This window comes from Seriola aureovittata, chromosome 12 (assembly GCF_021018895.1).
Source record: "Seriola aureovittata isolate HTS-2021-v1 ecotype China chromosome 12, ASM2101889v1, whole genome shotgun sequence".
NCBI classification, from domain to species: domain Eukaryota; kingdom Metazoa; phylum Chordata; class Actinopteri; order Carangiformes; family Carangidae; genus Seriola; species Seriola aureovittata.
Window position 1 is genome coordinate 1,347,492 of NC_079375.1, and position 21,586 is coordinate 1,369,077.

General features: G+C 41.8%; 1 protein-coding gene across 4 annotated transcripts in view; it reads right to left on the reverse strand.

The window, feature by feature from the left end:
• Positions 1-2,364: 2,364 nt before the first annotated feature.
• asph (aspartate beta-hydroxylase) overlaps positions 2,365-21,586 on the reverse strand; it is a 34,395-nt gene continuing 15,173 nt past the window's right edge. For 3 of the 4 annotated variants that reach the window (XM_056391042.1, XM_056391043.1, XM_056391040.1), the window contains 8 exons: positions 12,156-12,245; positions 10,084-10,164; positions 9,060-9,166; positions 8,816-8,908; positions 7,249-8,029; positions 6,705-6,749; positions 6,561-6,611; positions 2,365-4,976 (listed from right to left, as the gene is read on the reverse strand). In XM_056391042.1, coding sequence (XP_056247017.1) covers positions 4,969-4,976; positions 6,561-6,611; positions 6,705-6,749; positions 7,249-8,029; positions 8,816-8,908; positions 9,060-9,166; positions 10,084-10,164; positions 12,156-12,245 — 1,256 coding nt within the window. In that variant the 3' untranslated portion in view covers positions 2,365-4,968. The remainder of the gene's footprint in view (positions 4,977-6,560; positions 6,612-6,704; positions 6,750-7,248; positions 8,030-8,815; positions 8,909-9,059; positions 9,167-10,083; positions 10,165-12,155; positions 12,246-21,586) is intronic. The other variant, XM_056391041.1, reaches the window with a different exon arrangement.

Here is a 21,586-nt window from a genome sequence, read left to right on the forward strand (position 1 = left end):
CTTTACAGGTAGAACAAAGTTGAGTGAGTGAACATCTCAGTTCTTTGGAGCCTCATCGGTCATACTGAACATTTTGAGCTCATTTTACAGACATAAATCAGCCCTGAGCCTGGAACTGGACCAAAAGACATTTTGAATCTTATGCTCTGGATTTAGTTTGATCGGGGTTCAGGTGATAATTCTTTTTTAAAAAATAGTGAAAAGACTGAAATATATGCCATGATATACCATAACATCACACCTCAACATTGTTATTTTGGACACACATTACTGTTGTAAAATATGCTAAAATATATCTTTAGTTTAAACGACTTTTTATACAAAGAAGGATATTTACTGAAACAGCTGAAATAAGGTTGTTCAATCTTCACTCTCAACTCTGTCTCTGGGAGTTCACACTGAACTGAAACTGTCGCACCGGCTGGATTTTATTTTTGAAAGACTGAAGACTGAATAAGATACAAACCTGAAACACACTGTCGGCGCCATGTTGAGGAGTTGATGTAATTGAAAAAAGTTGAATTACTCAATGAGGACCTCTGCTGGTCAAAGTTAGAGATAGTGCTGTGTTGTAAAATGTTTCACAACCAACCAACCAACAAGCAAGCAAAATGAATGAATTGCTAGATGAATGAATGAATACATAAATGAATAAAACTGTTGCAGTGCAAACTCCAAGTAACTGAAAAACAATACAGTCAATACTTTACATTGTGGATTAGGATCTGGTAACAAAGAGCATTATGACCCCAGCAAACTTAATGAGGAACTCAGAGCCATCATCATCACTCTGAGACTGTCACACTCACACCTGTCCCACTGGAAACAATGGCAGGTAGGAACCATAAATACTCCAATTATTTCCAGCCCTGTGTTATAAATAAGCAACTTAAAGGTTTTATATATATAAAATAAATAATACAAAGTCCTAAATTAATATTGCACAATTTAATAAGCAACATTAAGTAGTTTGGCAAACCTGCTGTTATGGCTCAGCAACAACAATGGGAGACACATGGGTATACTGCAATCAATGAAGTCATTTGTTTCTAATAAGGTTATCCAAACAAACAGAAAGAAGTCGATGGGAGGAATCTGTGAAGTCAGCGATGTCGGGAGTGGCTGAGAGGAAAAACCCAGACACTGCAGAGCGGTGTGGTGAGGAGATCCGATTTAGTTTATTACTGAGGAAGTGAAAACAGTGCAGTTAATGTTCGGGGTTGACTGAGGTTTTGTAATAAATTACGAGCCAGAGTCCATGTATCTAGTAAAAGTCTGGACTGGCTTCTTATGAAGACTGGAGCCTTCAGTCGGCTTTAATATGCTGACAGGCTACAGACACACAAACACACCGCAACATCTGAATTCTTCCATCTGAATAAATATTGTGAACAATATGTCATATGTAATGTAATGTAATTAGAAGGTAGATATAAGTTTGATATATAAACGTTTGGTTGGTCTGGTCCAAGTATTCTTTCAGTAACTGAGAGAAATGCAAAAATGTTGCAACCCTCCCCAGTCTCCCCCATTCTCTCTGCATCCATGGAAATCATGGGACATGTAGTGGATGGATACTAACTAAATAATCATTTTATTATTATGAGAAATGTCCTTCAAGCCAAAGGTTGTTAAAGGCACAAAGTTAGCAGCAAGGAGCTGCTGAGAGCTGATCCCAGCTCTGTCAGTGTGTCCCTGTTTACATCACCTGCTCTACAAGTGAAGTGAAGCAGCTGATGGCACAGAGCTGCAAGAGTCAGAGCTGCTCTGATCTGAAGATCTCATCCTCTTTGTTGTTTTGCACTTTGAAAGACTTTGGCACCTTCTGTTGTTTTGCCACTGAAGCAGGACGGGGTGAAGCTCCAAAGAATGTTGGACCCTACATTTCCCATAATGCAACTAAGTAGCATTTTTTTTTAAACCCTGTGTAGACCTTAGGTTGTAACACAGACTTCCTGTAAGAAAACACTCATCATGACTATTAAACTGACCTTTGAGTAAAATCACTGACTTCCTCTCTGCAGCACTGAGAGTAAGAACGTGTATTAGTAACTAGAATCAGCTCCTGGGTCGTATCCCTCCTCCATTCAGACTAGCTTCAGGTTACTTCCCTGTTTATCCCGAGTCAGAGAAAATATGAACCATCTGTGTGACATTTTGCTATGCTGTGAAGTCTTGAGGTATGGCTAAAAAGTGTTTTCTGAGGTCATTGTGACCTTTGACCTTTGATCACCAAAATCTAATCAGTTCATGCTTGAGTCCTAGTGAATGTTTGTGCCAAATCTGAGATGAGACGGACGGATGGACAACCTGAGAACCTGAGACTGTCGCCGGTGTGGAGGCATAAAAAGACCGGAGTCACTGTTGTGTTGTCACAAACCTTTTATTGCAGCTCCCAGAACAGATCACTTACAGAAAACTGTGATACTTCAAATCTCATCATCATTATCATCAGCACTTCACAATAATTTAATCACCATCATCAGCGTCTACAGGACAGTAGTAGATCTGCAGACCCCCACACACTTCACTGCCTGTATCACAACCTCTCCATGTACACGTCTTCTGATCAGAGATTAGTCATGAACGCATGAAATCATTTTCACTGGGCTGCGGCTGCTGCTGCTGCGTGGTCTCTGTTTGAATTGTATTGCTTTTCCTGGTTCTTATAGAATATAATGTTGTCCTGAAGTAGCACAGCCCCTTCAACCTGCCTGTCACAAAACAGCTTATGGCTTCGTAAAAAAGCTTTTAAAGCATTTTCAGAAAAATTAGGTTCTTTACTTTAATCCAAGTTCTTTTTAAAAATGTTCCTCTTAAAAATCTAGAAGCTCTCTCTTTGTAAAGAATGAAATCTTCAATGTCAAAAACAGTTCACATTGACTTACAAAGTGTTAGGAAGTAGAAAAGGCCAACTAGTGTTACACAGAGAAAAGACGAGACATCCTACAGAAGAACGGCTACTGCACCACGGGGACACGTCCCGTCCCTACAGACGACCTGCACTTACAGACTGTGAGGACTAGAGACAGAGCGGGACTGTGACACCAACACAAAGACTTAAAACTGAGGAATGTTTCTCTAATCTTCCTCCCACTCTAGTGTTGTTTTGTTGTAATTCACTCCTACAAAAATCACTTCTACATGTCGTTCAGTCCCGACACCAGCTTAAAGTCACAGTTACATCTCATCCAACACAAGGTGATAGAAGGAGGATGATCAGCTGCAGATCTGTTTATCAGCAACAAAGAAGATACAAAAACTTCTCCTTTGGCTTCTCAAAGTTGAGTTATGTGATGGAATAACTTTATGCTCTGATCTGCTTTAAAAAAAAAAAACTCATCAAGACAAAGTCTGACGTTACAAAGGAAACTGAGAAAGAAACATGTCAGCGAGTTTCCCTTTAACAAAGTTTATAAAACACACAATGAACAGAAGGAATGAGGCAGTGACGTTTGACCGCTGATCTGTTAACCCTCTGTGAGCCAGAGGTATTTTACACTCAACCTGCTGTTAAAGGAAACAGGATCTGGCTCACACAGGTTTAAAAAGCTTCAGTCCAGCCTTCCTGCCTGAATCAGCCTCCATGTGGAGCTGGTGTGTTTGGAAGAACCATCCTGACACGACTGTGTGACAGCATGTCCTCATTCACATCACAGTTCAAACACAGAGCTCAAGTTCAATAACAACTTCACTTAAACCTTATTTGATAGCCTGCTCAGATCTTATTCTGTCTGTTATTCATATCTAGAAATATGAAAAAAAAAAAAAAAAGCTATATAGAACCCTGACCATAACCCCCCACCCAACCCACCCCCCCCAAACACACACACACTCACACACACACACGGGGACGTGTGTGAAAAAAATAACACAAGAAAATAAAGTTAAACCAAAACTACATCATGACATTAACTGCTCACAGAAAAGTTTGATTAGCAAGAGATTTGTCAATGCACTCATCATAAGGAACACACACACACACACACACACACACACACACACGCACACACACTCTCTCTCTCTCTCTCCAAGTTCACGTGCTAGCATATGGCTCATCCTGGAGTCGACACATACTGAGTGGTAAATAAACTGGCTGAAGGGGGGATGGGGGGGGTGAGGAGAGGTGAGGTGAGGTGGGGGTGACAGACTTCACAACAGCTTTGCATAGAATCTACAACAGTAACCAGAGACACAGAGACACAGCTGACTGGAGCTGGTTTTCTAAACTCTGAATTTAAATCACGAGGGGGGGGGGGGGGGGGGGCGGGGCGGGCAGCTTTACAGAAATGGGAAATGTTGTTGTTGCCAGCAGCTGAGAAATTATGGTTGTGTTGTCTCAGACCTTAAATCTGTGAAGCTCCTGAACCTGAAGTCACTGTTCTGATACTCACAAAAGAGTTGTGGCCACATTTGAACTTTGACCTCATTGTGCTTGGCAACAGAATCTATTTAACCATGTTACTGGGTGATGTCAGAATAAAGTTGAAGGCGTGTTTACTGTCACAGCAACTGGCTCTGGTAGACCTGTAGCATACACAGACTTCACATGGCCACACACACATAGAAATGGACCACCCTGAACAATAATAGAAACGGGTGCTCTACTGGAGGAGAAGGAGAGGAAGAGGAAGAAGACTGAAGAAGGAGGAGGAGGAGAAGAATACTGAAGAAAAACTAAAGAAAACAAAAACATGAAGGGTAAAAACAGGAGTACCGTATTAGTAAACAGCTCTCTCTTTCTCATTATCTCACACGTTGACACTAAAAGGAAAACGTAAAGGAAGGAGTGAAAACAGATGGGGGAGGGGGAGACAGATGGGTGGGTTGGGTAGAGAGGGGTTGTCATAACGACTCAATTGTTTCTCTGGAGGTGGAGAGATGCATCATCGCTCTGAGCACGCTCAGATGGTGCTGATGCAACGTCAATGGGTCCCTGCTCCGTCACCACGACAACCGCAGCAGCCTCTACGTTTCTGTGGGGAGCACAAACAGGACGATGCGGATGTGAACTTGTATCTGATCACGCTGCAGTGGACTGGAAGACAAACTCTTCCCCTTCAGTTTGTATATGTTTGACATGTGGAACAGATGTTACACTGAGCGGTTCTTCTGGACCAATGGCTACCGTTGTTCTGATTCTGATAACAGAATCTGACTCTGCCTGAAATACTTGATCAGCGAGTACACGAGTCTATACAGATAAAACTACAAAGATGCAGATAAAACAACTGTTTTTCTTCTTCACTGCTCTAAAAACCGACACAGGATGTTGCTGTGCAGCTACTGACAACTACTGTTATAGAGCGGTGAAGAAGAACTGATTTCTGAACATTAGCTGTTGGCAGAGGCACATCTTGTAAACAGGCCAGACAGGAAACTTCTTGGGGCCCCACTGAGAAGGGGCCCACGAAGGCTTTCTATTTACGGTTTGAAGATTCTACTAACGTGAATATTTGGAATAAAAAATGTTTCGATTTCGTACATTCTTTGGCGATTGATGGATCGATAGATAGATAGATACTTTATTTATCCCCTAGGGGAAATTCACGTGTCCATTAGCTCATTGTTGATAATAATAAAAACAGTCAATATTAAATAAACAATAATAATTAAATTAGTCCACTTCCTTTAGCCGAGTTGTTTTATAGCCTGATGGCAGTGTTAGATTATGGTGTCAGATTATTTATTACATAACGGTGATGGACAGTGTTTGGAGGGGCCCCCAGATAATTATTTGCCTAGGGCCCCAACAGACTCTAGGATCACCACTGGTTATTGGCTGAGGTCACTAACGGGCAGACCGTGGTCCAGGTCCAGACCCAGATGCTGTCGTGTCAAGACCTGTATCTATAAACTATATATTATTGAGGTTTAGGACATTTGGATTGATGAAGTGTTTCTGTTTTAGCAGCTGCAGTAGGAGGCTGCAGAATGAACACTGTGAGCAGACCACTTTATTGCTATAAACTAATTATTTAACCAGCCTTTGTATAGGACTAATTCTGTCCCAAGCTGTTCGATCCATATAAGACGTTTCCACTGTAAAAAGAGATTCTATGGCAAAATACTACATTGTAGATCTAAACTTGGACAATCAGCTTCCTCCTTAAAGGACTGTCAACTCTGGAACACATCACCAACTGAAATCAAATCACCTCCAGACAGATTCCTGTTTTTGTCTCTTTTTAGACTCAGCATCTGTACGGTATATTTTTAGCTAACAGTAGGATATTTTCAATTGTGTTGATAATATGTTCTGCTATTGACTGGTTTAATTACATTTAATTACATGTAAAAGCCCAACTGGGGACAGGAGTCGAGAATTAGCAACAGCTATAAACTCTTTGTGCAGCTCATTATTTTTGTGCAATGTTTTAAAACTATGTTAAAATACATGGCTCCTATCAAATAAATAGATAAACTAAAACTAATTCATGTATCTGTTCATGTTCTACAAAGAGTTTATCCTGAGTCATGTCACACTTTAATGACAGATGTGTTTTAAGCTGTAGCTGTGTGTTCAGATCAACCTCATGTTGGATGGAACAAATATTTACCTGTGGGCTCATCCTGAATCTGTTCCTCTGTCTCAACAAACTCCGCTTCTGCTGCAAACACACATACACATCAGTAAGTTGGTTTGGGTTTTTATAAATCATGTGTATGTGTGTGTGTGTTCATGTGTGTGTGTGGACTCCTACCTTCCTCTGCTGCCTCCTCTACCTCCTCTGCTACTTCCTCTGTCTCTGTGGGGAAAAAAAAACAGAAGGCATGAACACACAGACACAGAAATCCCCCGTGGATCCTCAGCTCCAGTGCTGCATGCTAACAGCTAGGTAGTTAATCATAGTACGTTTCAGCTTATTCTATTTTCTTATTCTAAAGTCCAACTCCTCTGAATAGTGCTACTTGGACTGATAGCGCATAAAGCAGTGAGTACTAAATGTTTTTATTGTGCACCATGTAAGGAGTGTGCTGATGTTTAAGCGCTCCTGATGGTTCAGTCATCAGTGCACTGATGCAGCAGGATTTCTCCTGGAGCCCCTGATGGTCAATCTGACTACAGCTCTGTTGTCAATGTGTTTGTGAGAGGGAGAGAGAATCAGAAGTTCTCACATTATAAACTGTCCAAACCATGAGTGTCAGCACTTGAAGCTTTAGAGTGAGTTGCTGTACGTGGATCTTGTGACCATTTGACAGACCCAGACGACACCAGATATCACTGCTAAACCTCTTCCTTCTCACCTGGGACTGTTTGCTCCTCCACCTCTTCTGGAGCAGCCTCTGTGTCTGCTGCTTCTGCCTCTGTAGCCTCCTCCTCTGCCTCCTCCTCTGCCTCCTCCTCTGCCTCCTCCACCTCTTCCTCCACTTCTTCCTCCACTGCCTCTTCCACTGCCTCCTCCACTGCCTCCTCCACTGCCTCCTCCACTGCCTCCTCCACTGCCTCCTCCACTGCTTCTTCTGAAGAAGCTGCCTCCTCCTCTGCAGTGGGCTCGTCAGCAGGTGCTACCTCCTCAGCAGCTTCTTCAGTAGCTGCCTCCTCTTCAGCGGGCTCCTCAGCAGGTTCCTCTGCAGGAGCTTCCTCCTCCTCCACAGCTTCTTCTGAAGGAGCTCCCTCCTCCTCTACAGCGGGTTCCTCTGAAGGAGCTGCCTCCTCTTCTTCAGCCATCTCCTCCATGGCCTCTTCAGCAGGTGCTGCCTCCTCTTCTTCTGCTACCTCCTCAACAGCTTCTTCAGTAGCTGCCTCCTCAGCAGGTTCATCTGAAGGAGCTGCCTCCTGTTCTTCAGCAGGAGCACTCTCCTCCTCTACAGCCTCGTCCATCTCCTCTGCAGCTGCCTCCTCCTCGGCTTCCTCTACTGCAGGTTCCTCCGCGGCCTCCTCAACAGCCTCCTCCTCCACAGCCTGCTCTGTTGTCATCTCCTCCACCTCCTCCACAGCCTCTTCAGCTGCTGCCTCCTCTGCAGGCTCATCTGCAATCATCTCCTCTGCAGCCTCCTCAGCTGCTGGCTCCTCCAGTGGAGCAGCCTGAATGAAACAAACAAAGGTTATAAAAAGATAGAAGATATTTGCAGCTGAAACAGACAATCTTCCAGCTTTGATGTGCTCTTCTTTTTAGAGCCCAAGCTACAAGCTGTAATGATTCTGTGTGGACAGTCTGGTTAGATTTAGATTTCACCACTTTACACCTCTCAGAAATAAAATCTGCCTAAATCCTGGACCTGCAGAGACCTGCAGTGCACTGTGGTCCAGGTACCTGACCCTAGTTAGGTGTGTTATCCATCTACCACTAGCATCTTGACAGAGACTGGTGATGGTGGCTAATGATCTTCCATAATCCTGTTTCACTTTGGACTATTTGATGTACTTATAATCAGTTATAATGAAGTTACCACATTTTGTTCATTACAAAAGTTGAATTGAAACTGTAAATAAATAAATAAATAAATAAATATGTCATCAGTCAGTGTTCACATGTAAATCCCCAGAAAACTACAGAAGCTATAAAAAGAAGAACGACAGGTTTCACCCTCGTCACCAGCAGGAGGTGCAGGTTTCCCATTTAATAGCTATTGTTTTCTTTGTGGGAGGAGGTGCTGACTGCAGCAAGTCTACACTCCTACACAGGTGGAACAAATGTAGACTGACCAGGAAGATGACGAGTATTTGATTTGTTTAAATGCACCTGCTCATTAATCTTATTTTGATCCTGCACAGCTGACTTTTTCTGACTTTTCTAACTCCTCCACACACCAAGATGGAGACATTTCAGTCTGAGAGTAAAGTGTTTATGAAATCAGTAACAATCTGTACCTCCTCCACAGGAGCCTCCTCTACAGGGGCATCCTCCTCCTCCTCTTCTACAAGAGGCTCCTCCTCCAGCACCTCTGGATCCTCCTCAATCACCTGAGAAGGAAAACACCACCCACATGTCATCAACAGGTTCACACATGTATTACTTTAGAGCTGATTAGGACTAAAGGGCAATTTCAACATTCAGAAGACACTCATGCTGTGTGTGTGTGTGTGTGTGTGTGTGTGTGTACACTGTACAAACCTCAGGAGTCTCCACAGCCTCTGGTTCTGGTTCAGGCTCTGGTTCAGGTTCTGGTTCAGGCTCAGACTCAACCACCTCCGGCTCAGCTGCTACCTCAGGTTCAGGTTCTAAGAGGAGGAGAGGCAGAGGGTTGTAGATTCTCCTTCACACTCACACACCACTTTGGCAGTGACCACTTACACTGAGCACTGTACTGAGTCCTGCTGGTGTCCGTTAGTGATGTCCTTGTGTTTTATGTTTAACATCATAAGTGATCGGTCACTGTTGAGAGTGAAACAGGCCAAACACTGATGTCCTTTAGTTCTAACTGACCTGCTGCCATCACGGTCAGGCCAGGAACACATGCCGCTGCGGAATGTCTTGGTTTTCATTTGGACGCACATGTTAACGGGTTAGAGAAACACCATTTTAGCAGCTGCATGAGGAGACAGTGGCCCTTTAGAAACATCCTCTGTCAAAAATAAATCTCTCTCTCTCTACATAGAGTTTGCAGTTTACTGGATTGTTGGATTTCTTTATTATGAATTAATTTCTGATTAATTTTTAACAGAAAACGTCACTAAAATGTCTCTGTCTCCACATGCAGCTGCTGAAGTGGTTAAAAAACATTATATTTTTTCATGTCTGTGTCATATTCAGATTCAGTCTAGACAGAGACAGCTACAGTGGAAGAAGTCAGTTTTATGTAAATGTTGCTGGTGTGATGTCACTGTGACATCAACTGGACTTTTCTCTGTCTGTTCTTGCTGCGAGCCGCATCACGCAAGAAAAAAAGATGAGACACAGAATCTCTAGAGCACATGATGCAGCCGTGAGGCGAGAGACGCAGGCAGTGTGTCGCTCTAACCCCTTAACATGGACCAAGACGTTCACACACCACACAGCCAGTGTTTTCCTGGCCTCTGGAAGTCAGTCGCTGCCGTGTATCGACACTTTTAAATGTGACTTATCTGACTGGAATGACACAGAATTCAATACTCTGCATCGAGTATCTGCTGACATTGATGCGTTCACACTCAGGTACCTGGTGGTGGAGCAGAAGTGTCCTCAGCTACAGCAGCTTCAACCACGTCCTCCACAGGCTCAGGATCAGGCTCAATGACAGCTGAGGGGAGAGGATGAGGAAGAGGAAGAGGATGAGGATGATGAAAGAGAAATATGCATGAGAACTTTAAAAAGAACCTGATTTTAAAAAAGAAGCAGTTTAACTTTGAGAAACTCATGAGTGTGTTACATGCTCAACTGGCCAACATATGATCCACTAGGCAGAATTATACTGAACAAAAATATAAACGCAACACTTTTGTTTTTCCTCTCATTTTTCATGAGTTGAAATACAGACGTCACCTTTCTCCAAGATGTGTTTCATAAAAGACATTAGACACTGAACTATGGATTTCTAGGGTTGGGTTCTGATCCACCCCTAAAGAGATGCACATGTGCAGCCCAAGTCATGATAAATCCATACTTCAATACCTAATAAATGTCTTTCAAAATAAAACTGCACATTTTAAACTTGTGACCAGCCCAAGGCACACCTGCAGGAATCATTTGAGAATAACCTTTAAGATTTTTTTTGTCTTACTGTTTATCTCGTATTTACATGTAAAGTAATATTTTCATTAAACGTTTGCAGTGGTGTGCATCTTTATTAAACATACATCAGTCTCTGATATCAGTTAACATCCCATTTCAAGAGCACTGTTATCTTCCCCATTTATTGGCTGGTCATACATTTCAATGATTATCTAACGACAGCAAAATAGCAGAGAAGGAACAAACAGTAAATGATCGCAGCTTTGATAACCAGCTGAATGGAACAATAAAGAAGTTATCATCAAACAGCATTTCATTCATATCAAAACAACATTATTAAATAGAGAGCACATTTGTCACATGGCTTGGCTGATATTATAACAGAGGGATTTTTTAATATGTTTTTTTAATAATACGTAATTACAGTTTATTATAGTATTTTATGTTTCCGTGTTTTTCTTATAACTTGTGATGATGATGTTGCACTGATGCACTTGATGAATGTAATTTCTTTGTTGTGAAGCTCTTTAAAGCATTTCCTGAAATGAAAGGTCATGGCATAAGGTCATGCATGCTTTTATTTTCTCTTGCCTTGACTATTGTAATGCACTTTATGCTGCATCAGTCAGAGCTCCCTTCACCCAGTACAACAGGTAGAGACCGCTGCTGCACGGATGTTAACCAGCAGCAAGCCATACGAACACATCCCTCCTGTACCTGCAGACTTCCAGCATTACATGGCCTCACTCCAAACTATATCACGGACTTATCAACCCCATGTGTGTCTGGTGTTCACTTAGATGGGGGAGGGAGCTCTGCTGGTTATTCCAGGTCTCGGCTGGTGACTAAAGGTGACAGGGCCTTTGCTGTTAGAGCCCCAAACTGTAGAACAGTCTACCCACTGAGATCAGACAGGCTACATCATTATTGTCTTTGCAAAATTCTTCTTAAAACATTCTTTTATTGGAAAGCTTTTATGAATGTCTGACATGTTTCTCTTCCCACGATACGGACAATTTATATTTTCGTGTAACTTACTTCTGTTTTATGATGTTTGTTTTTCTTTTGTTTATAATTGTCCTTTTTCTTTCCGTCAAGCACTTTGTAACCTTGTTAAGAAAAGTGCGACATAAATAAAGTTTATTATTACTATCATCATCTACAAGTTTATTATTATTATAATTTTGTATTTTATATGTTTCAGGTGTGAGTGATACTGTCACTAAACAGCAGTTTCAAGTTTATTTTGTCACATACCAAGGTTTACTGTAGAGTAAACAAAGCAGTGAAAAAAAATGATGATAAATATCACATATGGGGGAAATATTGTGATATTATCGAACATCAGCTGAAGCCTATTTCCGGTATCTGGAGTAAAGCTTCCAGACAGTTATCAATGACAAACACCAACCAATGAGATCAGTGTACTCCGAGGATCTCTCACCAAACTACACCGGTGTTCCCTCCTCCCGATTATCTACCATCAACATCTTTCTGTGATGACACTGGAGGGAAAGTAAGTGTGTGTGTGTGCGTGTGTGTATAATAAACATGTGTTACCCTCTGGTGTGGGTTCAGGGTCAGCAGCCTCTACCGGGGCAGCAGCTTCTTCACTACGGGTGGAGACGACGACGGCTTTCTCTTTCAGTCCTACATGAGATGATGCACATGAAAGTAGTGTAGACACAGGACAGGTACTGTACATTTGTGTGTGTGTGTGTGTGTGTGTGTGTGTGTGTGTGTGTGTGTGTGTGTGTGTGTGTGTGTGTGTGTGAAGCACATATTTAGTGACTGGGGTTTTAAATGTCTGTCAGATTTATGGACAAATGTATAAAATGTAAATATAGTCAAGCTAGTGTTGCTGGACAGTAGGGGGGTGGGTGTGTGTGTGTGTGTGTGTGTGTGTGTGTGTGTGTGTGTGTGACCAGCTTGTGTAAGTTAAAGTGTGTGATGTCTGATCATAGCACATTCACATAAAACAAACACTCAAACATCTGAAAGAGGCATGGGGGTTTTCTTTTGCTGACTCTGAAGTTTAATTTATAAGAAACACAGGGATTAATGGGACAAATCATTGTGCAGTAATCTGTGTTATCCCAAGATGTTGGTCTGAAAACAGAGACCAGTAGAACGATCTCACACACGTTTTCTGATGATTGACTTTACTTCACTTTAAAAAAAAAGACAAATGAATCCAGAAACTTTATTGACAAAAGAAAAAACATTTAGTTTCTAACAGTGGAGAGTGATGGACACCTGATTCATTTCTATCTAGTCAAATCTAAAACATTATAACACTGACGTATCTCACACTTTATCAACACTACTCTGCAGCTTTAATCCTCCCGTTTCTATTACTACACTGTTCCAATCATCAGCTCCCTCATCCACGTCAAAAAAAAAAAAAAAAAAGAAGAAAAAAAGAAAGGCTGGCTACTGGCTATGATATCTATACCAGTCAGATTTCCAGCACATCACTGTTACAGCACACCGACACTGGGGTCTGCTCACTATGTGAACTTGGTTCTTCAGGTCCCTGGGGCCCCCTGCGCCTTCTTTTTGCTAGTAGCATGGGCATAGAGGTAACTAGCTAGCTAACTCACTCTTAAACATGGCGTGTTATGACGCATTAAATCAACTTAATGAATAATGTCACTGGAAAATGACCTTTGAGCAACTATTTTACTGTCCTGTTGCAGCTGCTGTTAATGAGAGTCTGTAAGTCTTTCTTGACAACCGCTCAGCCAATCCAGTTCAAACTTGCCAGGTGTGTTGCTGAGGACATCACTGATGGCTGATGGATCAGTTTATGTGAGGGTTAGGGTCTTGACAACCACTAATCCAAAAAACCGCATGGAGTTTGAAGTTGATCAGAAAAGCGGTTGTCAAGAAAATCCAAGGACAGAGGGAGATTTCTCCATTTACAGTTGAAGTCAGAAGTTGACTGTACCTTGAAACAGCTTGGAAATTTCCAGCAAATGATGTCATGGCTTTAGAAGCTTCTGATAGGCTAACTGGTGTAATCTGAGCTCAGTGGAGGTTAACCTGTGGAAGTCTTTTTAAGTCTACCATCAAACGCACTTCCTCTGTGATTGACAACATGGAAAAATCTAAAGAAATCAGTCAAGACCTCAAAAACAAAAACTGAAACCTCCTCTGGTTCATCCTTGGGAGCGATTTCCTAACACCTTTAGTTGGGGAATAATGGTTCCTATTTACAAACTCAATGCAACATTCTGTGACGTCGGGTTAGGGTCTCGACAACTGCTCATCTAAAAAACTTGAGTCGACACTTGCTCAGCAACACACCCACTAAGTGTGAAGTGGATGGGATCAGCGGACAGACTTTTCTATTCATTAGTAAGATAATATTCAAGGTGACAGATTAGCTGATTAGCAGGCCACAAAGGGCCATTTATCCAAGACACAGTATTGGTGCAGGAGCAAAATAAGATTTTGAGGCATTGTTTTGATAAATATCAACATTACATTTTCTGTATTTTTACAATCATTTGACAACTTCTCAGACGTTGCAGGACTAACCAAAAATAAATAAGTCTGAAACTGGATGAATTTGGTTTGAATTAGTAACTGAAGTAAAATAAGTAAAATAAGTAAACTAAGAAAGAAGATTCTGAGTGTGATTGTAGCCTTGGCGGCACTAACATAACGTTGACTTGAAATCCTCACTTCTCACCTCATTTCTTTCCTCTATCAGATTTCTCAGCTTTGCTTTTCTTCTTCTTCTCTTTGGCAGACTCTTTCCCTCTCCCCTTTTCCTCATGTGCCTTCTTTCCCTCCCCCTCAACCTTTTTCTCTGGCTTCTCCTCTTTCTCTCCTCGTTTCTTTGATTTCTCGTCATCCTCCTCCTCCTCCTCCTCGCACTCTTCCTTTTTCTCATCCTGCTGTTTTGCCCTTTCCTTCCGGAGTTTTTGGATGGCCTTCTCCATCTCTTCCTTCTCTATCTTCTCCTCCTCCTCCTTCAGCCTGGAAGCCACTCTTTCCTTCACTCTGCCCATTATTTCCTTCCTCCCCAGCTCCAGCTCCTTCTCCTCTTCCTCTTTGGCCAGGAGCTGTCTGACCTCAGCCAGAGCCAGCTTGGCGAGCTTCTTGGCCTCTACACGTTCATGGATGATGGCGAGCTGCTGCTTCAGAGCTTCCCGGAGCTTCCTGCCCGCGTCCTTTGGAGATGTTTCTGGGATGGATGATCAACAACACTGTTTGGGGTCTCAACACTCATTCAATGAGCTGTTAGGGGATAAAAACCATGCTCAAACTCACGCTGTTATGGGACATATCCACACACCAGGCATGTGCATGTCTGGATGACTTTACACAGCAAGATCAGGTCCATGCCACACCCCCTCTTAGTTCCTCCATGCTGTTTGTAGACTTTATACGCAACACTGGTATGTTATACTAAAACATTATTACGCCTGGAAACATTTCTGTTGTATTGTGAGTATTTGCAGTTCATGTTCTGTATATAGATGAAGATGTTCTCTGAATTTGTTTGTGTTTTGTCTGTTTGCGTGTGTTCTGAAGTTGCAGTGCTTTGGGTTCTCTGGGCCACTGTAGTACACACACATTTCTTTAAAACTACACTACTTTACATGGTTTCACACGAGTTTGACTGAGCAATGCAGGCAAGGAATTAGGCCAAAAATCTCAAAATCTTAACCCATTTAAAAAACATGTTAATAACTCAGTACTCCGTTTATCAAAATTAATCTGTCAAATAAACACCTACTCAATGTGAGTAGCTGACACAAACACTTGCACAGCACAGCCTCATGCATGTGGCTGCCTGACGGTACCTCTCTTAGCTCCTCCCCTGGCTGCATCTCCAGGCTTTTCATCTGACATCACACAGAACAAGACACCAGTTAAAACACTGTGTTCATCACTCCCACCATCCAGTATCAGTCACACAGCTCCTTCCATACACAGTCAAGTCCAACAGAGATGCTGCATGAAGCCAAACTCAAACACAGCAGAAGCACAATGTTGCTGTACAAGAACGTCACTACACATCAACACCAGTTGAAACTCAAGTTGAGCTGTGAAGAATCGAACTTTTTCCTCAGCCTGGTCATAGCAGGAAAAGCACAGGTGAAATTAATTCCACTAGCGATGGCTCAGATCCATAAGTGTCCCAGTGAGAAAGCATGCACAATACCTGGACCTAGCTAACCTAAATGGAATGCAGTCATTTAAAAAGATCCATATTTTACTCTTCTTCTGTGTTTTATTTGAAGTGTTGATCCATAAGAAGATATATTTGTGGTTTTAACAACCAAAAACCATCTCTGTAGTTTTACATCTCCTCTCTCAGGCTTCTCTCTGGACATTTAATAACATCATGTCAGAGAGCCAATCTTCTGACTGGGCACTTCTTGTCCCGGCTGAGAGCGGTGACTGCTTTGTTGTGACATTACAAAGTTCCAGAAGTCCTGACGGCTGGTTTTAAGGCTCAGTTTCTCAATACAGGCTGTGTGCATTTCTCTGTGGACTGAGGCTTTGATACTTTCACAGTATTAATATAGAACCTAGACCTGATCTATAATCAAACAACACATGGACATCTGCCTTTAGACTATATTGATCTGTAGAGTAACACATTTGCATGTGCAGCTCAGCCACTGTAGCCAACGCCTGCAAACAAATAGTGTTTTGGTTCCATTGTCACATCTACCCAGCAGGACGCCTGCCACACAGGGCTGCTTCGCAAGATGCATAATGGTAAACTTGGGGGATGTTGAGGAATAAAACACATTCCAACATTAACAATAAAATTTCTCTGTTGTATAAAACGATGAAGCTGCTGCTTTGTCCATTTTTTGGTTTTTTTTGATTAACAAAATTCATTATTTGTATAAATTGGGAAAAAAAATGTCTCTATGGCTTTACAATAATCACAAAACTGGAAGTCATCATTTGGTCAGTGTTGAGTTCACCGCCACATCATGTTGAAAATGAGGCAGGAGTGAATGATCTTCTCTGGCCCAGTAACCCAGAGAGCCACAAAACCAGATCTACAGTAAATCATAGACCACATTGTTTCAAAAGGCGTGCTTCTGATTTCTTTTAGCTTGTGTCAGCACAGAAAAGTCTGAGTTCAGACAGACAGAGAAAAAGTCCAGTTGCTGCCAGAGACTGATTGAAAAAGATATTTGAAGTTGCTTGAAATGCAGGGACAACTGGTAGCAAACTGAGTATCAGACAATAGCAGACGTTGGCCCATTTACTTCAGTTAAAGAAGCTGTGGAGTTCTTCGTCTTGTGATTGTTTGTTGTCAGTTTATAGATTAATTCTCTTTACAAACCATTCCTTGAGCTACTCCACCCCAAACCCGGCGAGCCTGTTTCCAAATCGGGCATCATCCATTTTCATAATAGCCGTTAAGTGCACTGCAAACCTGTCGACACACACACATACACTCTCATGTGCACAGGGAAACACACCTGCAGTTGATTTCAGCTGTCTAAACTTGTAGCAGCAGTGAATCAAACAATCACCTGTCTCAGCCCTGTGATATCAATTCCTCTCACCTCCGACCCACAACACACACAAACTGGAATGGCCACATTGCACAGCCGAAATCCCTCAAGCCTGAATTAAACAAACAGGTTTTAAGCCTCGTGACTGACAACTCCTGCAGGTGTGAGACATTTGTGTTCATTTATTATTATATGTTTAAAGGAAAATGACAAACAGATACAGAGAAAATCGACCACATGAAGCTCAGCTCGAGCACAGGAACAAGAACCTGAAGGCAGAAGATCATCGACACGGGCTCATGTCTGCTCATTAAGTAAAAAGAGTCCAACAAACGTTCAGTGCCTTTTAAAGTTGATGAAGTCAAGACCCTATGTCTCTATTAACATGCAGTCTGTATCCGAGTATTTAAGTATAACTGTATACTTATTTTATATATGCAGTTATTGAAAATGTATCGGTGACTTCGCACTGTTTGCATTTTATCTTTTAAGACATGTAGATGAGTCTGCATACCTTTACATTTCCTTCATACAAACCAATAAATCAATCAATAACCTGGTTAGGACGGGGTTTTACTTTCACATCCGGATCTTAAAACATAAGGAAGGCAGACATGTTCATCATGGTGCGTCTCAGGTGGAGGGAAGCAAAGCAGCATACTGCTAACATGTGCAAGGGGAGGCCCATGTCACAGCTGAAGGCTTCTTTTTAGCAGCCTTGCTAACGAGGCTACCGTCACTCACACTGCAAGAGGGCCAGACGTTCCCTAAAACTGATGCAGACATGGAAACAAAGATCTGTGTACAGTATAATGGCTGTCCGCAAACATGGATGTATTCACACTTTTATCGGCTTGTGCAGTCTGCGTGTGAAGTAATGTAATCATGTGCTTTACGCAGACCTGCACAGGACCTAACTGACACGGGCAGATAATGAAATTTTCATAACACCAACCGTATGTGGGCACAGAAAGTATCGCCACATCACTGTCAGGGTGCAGGTCACATACATTTCATATCAAATGCTTGTGTCAAGCGAGCGACTGAACACACCAGCCAAATAAAACCACATGCTATATGTCCACAGTCACTGTAGATTATATACAGCCAAAAGTAGCCATCGTGAAGCTGGCTGCTGTCAGCTGCTAGCTAACTGAGCTTAGCATAAAGGCTGGAACTGGGGCATAACCACCTCCCAGCACATTTAAAGCTCAGTTCTACAGGGGCACTGTGCTGATCTGTTTCCTGACCAGGACCACTTGTGAAGAAACTTATTCCAGGTTATTTTTGTCACTTTGATTTCACTGTCATGTTGTGATTTTTTTGTGCAAAAAAACTAAAAAAAAAGTCTTCTCTAACTCTAACAAGCAAAATGTCAAACCTTTCTTTTGAGAATGTAAAACAGAGCTGTTGGAGAACCAGTGTCAATCAATATTACTGTTGACTCTCTCAGCCCTGCTGCTGTATGACTGTTTCTCATCTTTCCTTTGCTGAGGAAGTCGTCTTTAGCTTTCTGACATGGAACAGGAAGAGGTAGGCCAGATTAATGTTTCTTGGGAATGTGACTGAGCTGTACCGATGCACTAATGATCTGACTCAGATCCAAGCAAGTTCACTTAGTAGTCTGGATCTTTCGACAGGATTACAGTTGCAATGCATTTTGAGTGCATGAATGTTTTTCCTTATCCAGATACTTATTGCATGTTACCACCAGGAAAGAATGAAGTCCAACACAAAACCAAGAGCCTTAAACTTGACAGGTTTTAAAAAAAGTACAAATTCATGCTTTAAGTCCGAGAGTCCAGAGTAAGTGTTTTCAGTCTTTATGGCATGCAGCAATTGGAAAAGACTAAATGTCATAAAGGGACAACTAAGTCCAAGTGCAACTCTTCTTTGCATTGTGTTGTTCAGTTTTGCCGGCAGCTGCCATCATGTTTGTGCAGAAAATTATGTATTAATAGATTCTAAAAAAGGTTTAAGAGAGGATTATAAAAGTGTTCCTGAGTATCACGTCCATGTCACAGCAGAGTATATGACATCATAGAAAACTCCAACAGGATTTCACTTCCAAAACTCTGCTGAGTGAAGCCTGTTTGTGGATTACAGGAGGTGAAACCTGGGAAAGGTGGGGCCACAGAAATATTCACATCCAAAACCTGCAAAAGGAGAGAAAATGCTGCAGAAGAGTATTTTCACTTCCTGAAATTGTAGCTCAGGCTGTTGGACACTGAGGCCCTTCGGTTGAAAACTGCATTAGAGAATAATCGGCTGCCGTAGTTAGCCTGAGGCTATTGATTATGGAGGCCGACTATGACAATCTTCTGCCCCTGATTCCCATCATCCTTTGCTCCTCTTCTTCTGACTCCCCTCTCATCCTCCTCGTCGTCATCCTCTTCATGCACTCCCACGACTTCTCCCGAGATGCCAAGCTCCTCATCCTCCACGGGCTCCAGAGGGTTTATCAGACCATACAGGAAACTGACGAAACTGTTAAACCAATCAGAGCCACCCTCCTCCACTTCTTCTAACCAATCCAGAACCTCGGATTCACCCTGACCATCGCCCTCACTGGTCAAGCCTATGTAAACAAGAGCGGGGGGAGGGAAGGGGGAGGCATGGGAGGATGGAGGGGGAGATTGGGAAGACAGTGTGTGGAAATGGAACACGAGCAGTGTGAGGAAAGGAAGTGTGAAAAAGCTAATAAAAAAAGTATGAGGAAAGAAAGGTGAAATCATATGAAGAAAACAAGATGTAATGCAAGAATGAAACAGGGTTAAGAGCAGAGGAGACAAGAGAGGGAGGGAAGGAAACAAGAGGAGAAGGTAAGAGAAGTTTTAAGCGTAGATTAGGCAGCAAGGGTTCTAGTCAGACTCTATCAACAGCAGTTGGAGCTGGGCTGTCTACTCATGATCAACAACATGACTTCAGCCTTTAGACAGTGATGACCCTGAACCACATTGCATGGCTGAATTTCTAAATCACCAAATCAGTGTTGTCCTGAGCTCTTTGCACTGTGGACCAGTCAGAGAGTTCAGTTCAAACTGCTCATCATGTGTAGACAGCCTCTATACACAGAAAGACAGAAAAAAAAAAAGAGGAAAAACTGAAGCGGTTTCCATATTTGAAACTCCTCCTGTGTTTTATTTGAAGTGTTGATCCATAAGAAGATATATTTGTGGTTCAAAAACCATCTCAGTGTAGTTTTCATTTCCTCTCTCAGGCTTCTCTCTGGAGCTCTAGTAACAGGTAAGTGAGTCAATCAGAAGAGAGGAGGCTCTGAGCCTCCTCTCTTCTGATTGGTTGACTTATTTCTGAGTGATCTGAAAAAATTAAAACACTCAGATAAACTATACCGTGCAAGGTTGGATGGTGGGTCCAGGTGGGCGGGGCTTGGGGCGGGGCTGAGAGCGATGACTGCTTTGTTGTGACATCACAAAGTTCCAGAAGTCCTGACAGCTGGTTTTAAGGTTCAGGTTCTGAATATAGGCTGTGTACATTTCTCTGTGGACTGAGGCTTTGATACTTTCACAGTATTAATATAGAACCTAGACCTGATCTATAATTAAACAACACATAGACATCTACCTTTATACTATATGGAGATTTAGTGTTGACACTAGAAAAGTTCATTGAGCAAAATGAAAGAAGCATTAGATAGGCTGGGTGGTATCTAAAATTTAATATCACAATATTATCACTGTGGTGGTAGCTTCATAATAATTTTGTTGTTGTATTTTATGCTTCAGTTTTTTTGTTTTTTTTAAGATAATACATAATGGCAAAAGAAGGGTTTATAAATCTGACATGAAAAATATTGTATATGGTGAGATTATCAAATATTGGTCCAAACTGAATGTTGGACTTAAGGAAATTTGAACTCGGATATCAGCAGTGGTGCAAGTCTTATGTGGTTGATTTGCCATTTAATATTAGAATATCTAGACTGGTACATTAGTTCATTACCTTTTAAAAATCATACTTTCAGATAAAAGCTTGTGTTTAGCACAGATAAAACTGGGGCTGCATAATTAATAGCAATATGATCGAACTCCCAATATGGCCAAGTGTAATATCCAAATCACAGGAGCTGCAATTTTTTTGATAAAGGTAAAATGTGTCACATTGTTGTGCATTGTCAGCACTATAAGCGTTATGGTGCTACAGAGACACCCCGGCCTACAAATCATATTCTCCAGACGTAAAGGAACATGTTCGTTTAGTACAACACCAACAAAAAAAAAAAAAAAGGAAATATAAAAACAACCATTCCAACTGAAATCACAATATCTGCCAATATAATTTCAATCTGATTGTTTTGCATATCGTGAAGCCCTAGATAAAACTATACTATAATATCAAAGGATTGATAACATCCTCTGTCAAACAAAAATGCAGGTAGGGACGTGAGAATATCCACTGGATGTCATGTTTAAGAAGGCAAATGTTACAACTTTATCCATTGAGTCATAATTATGTCATGACTTAAGACCA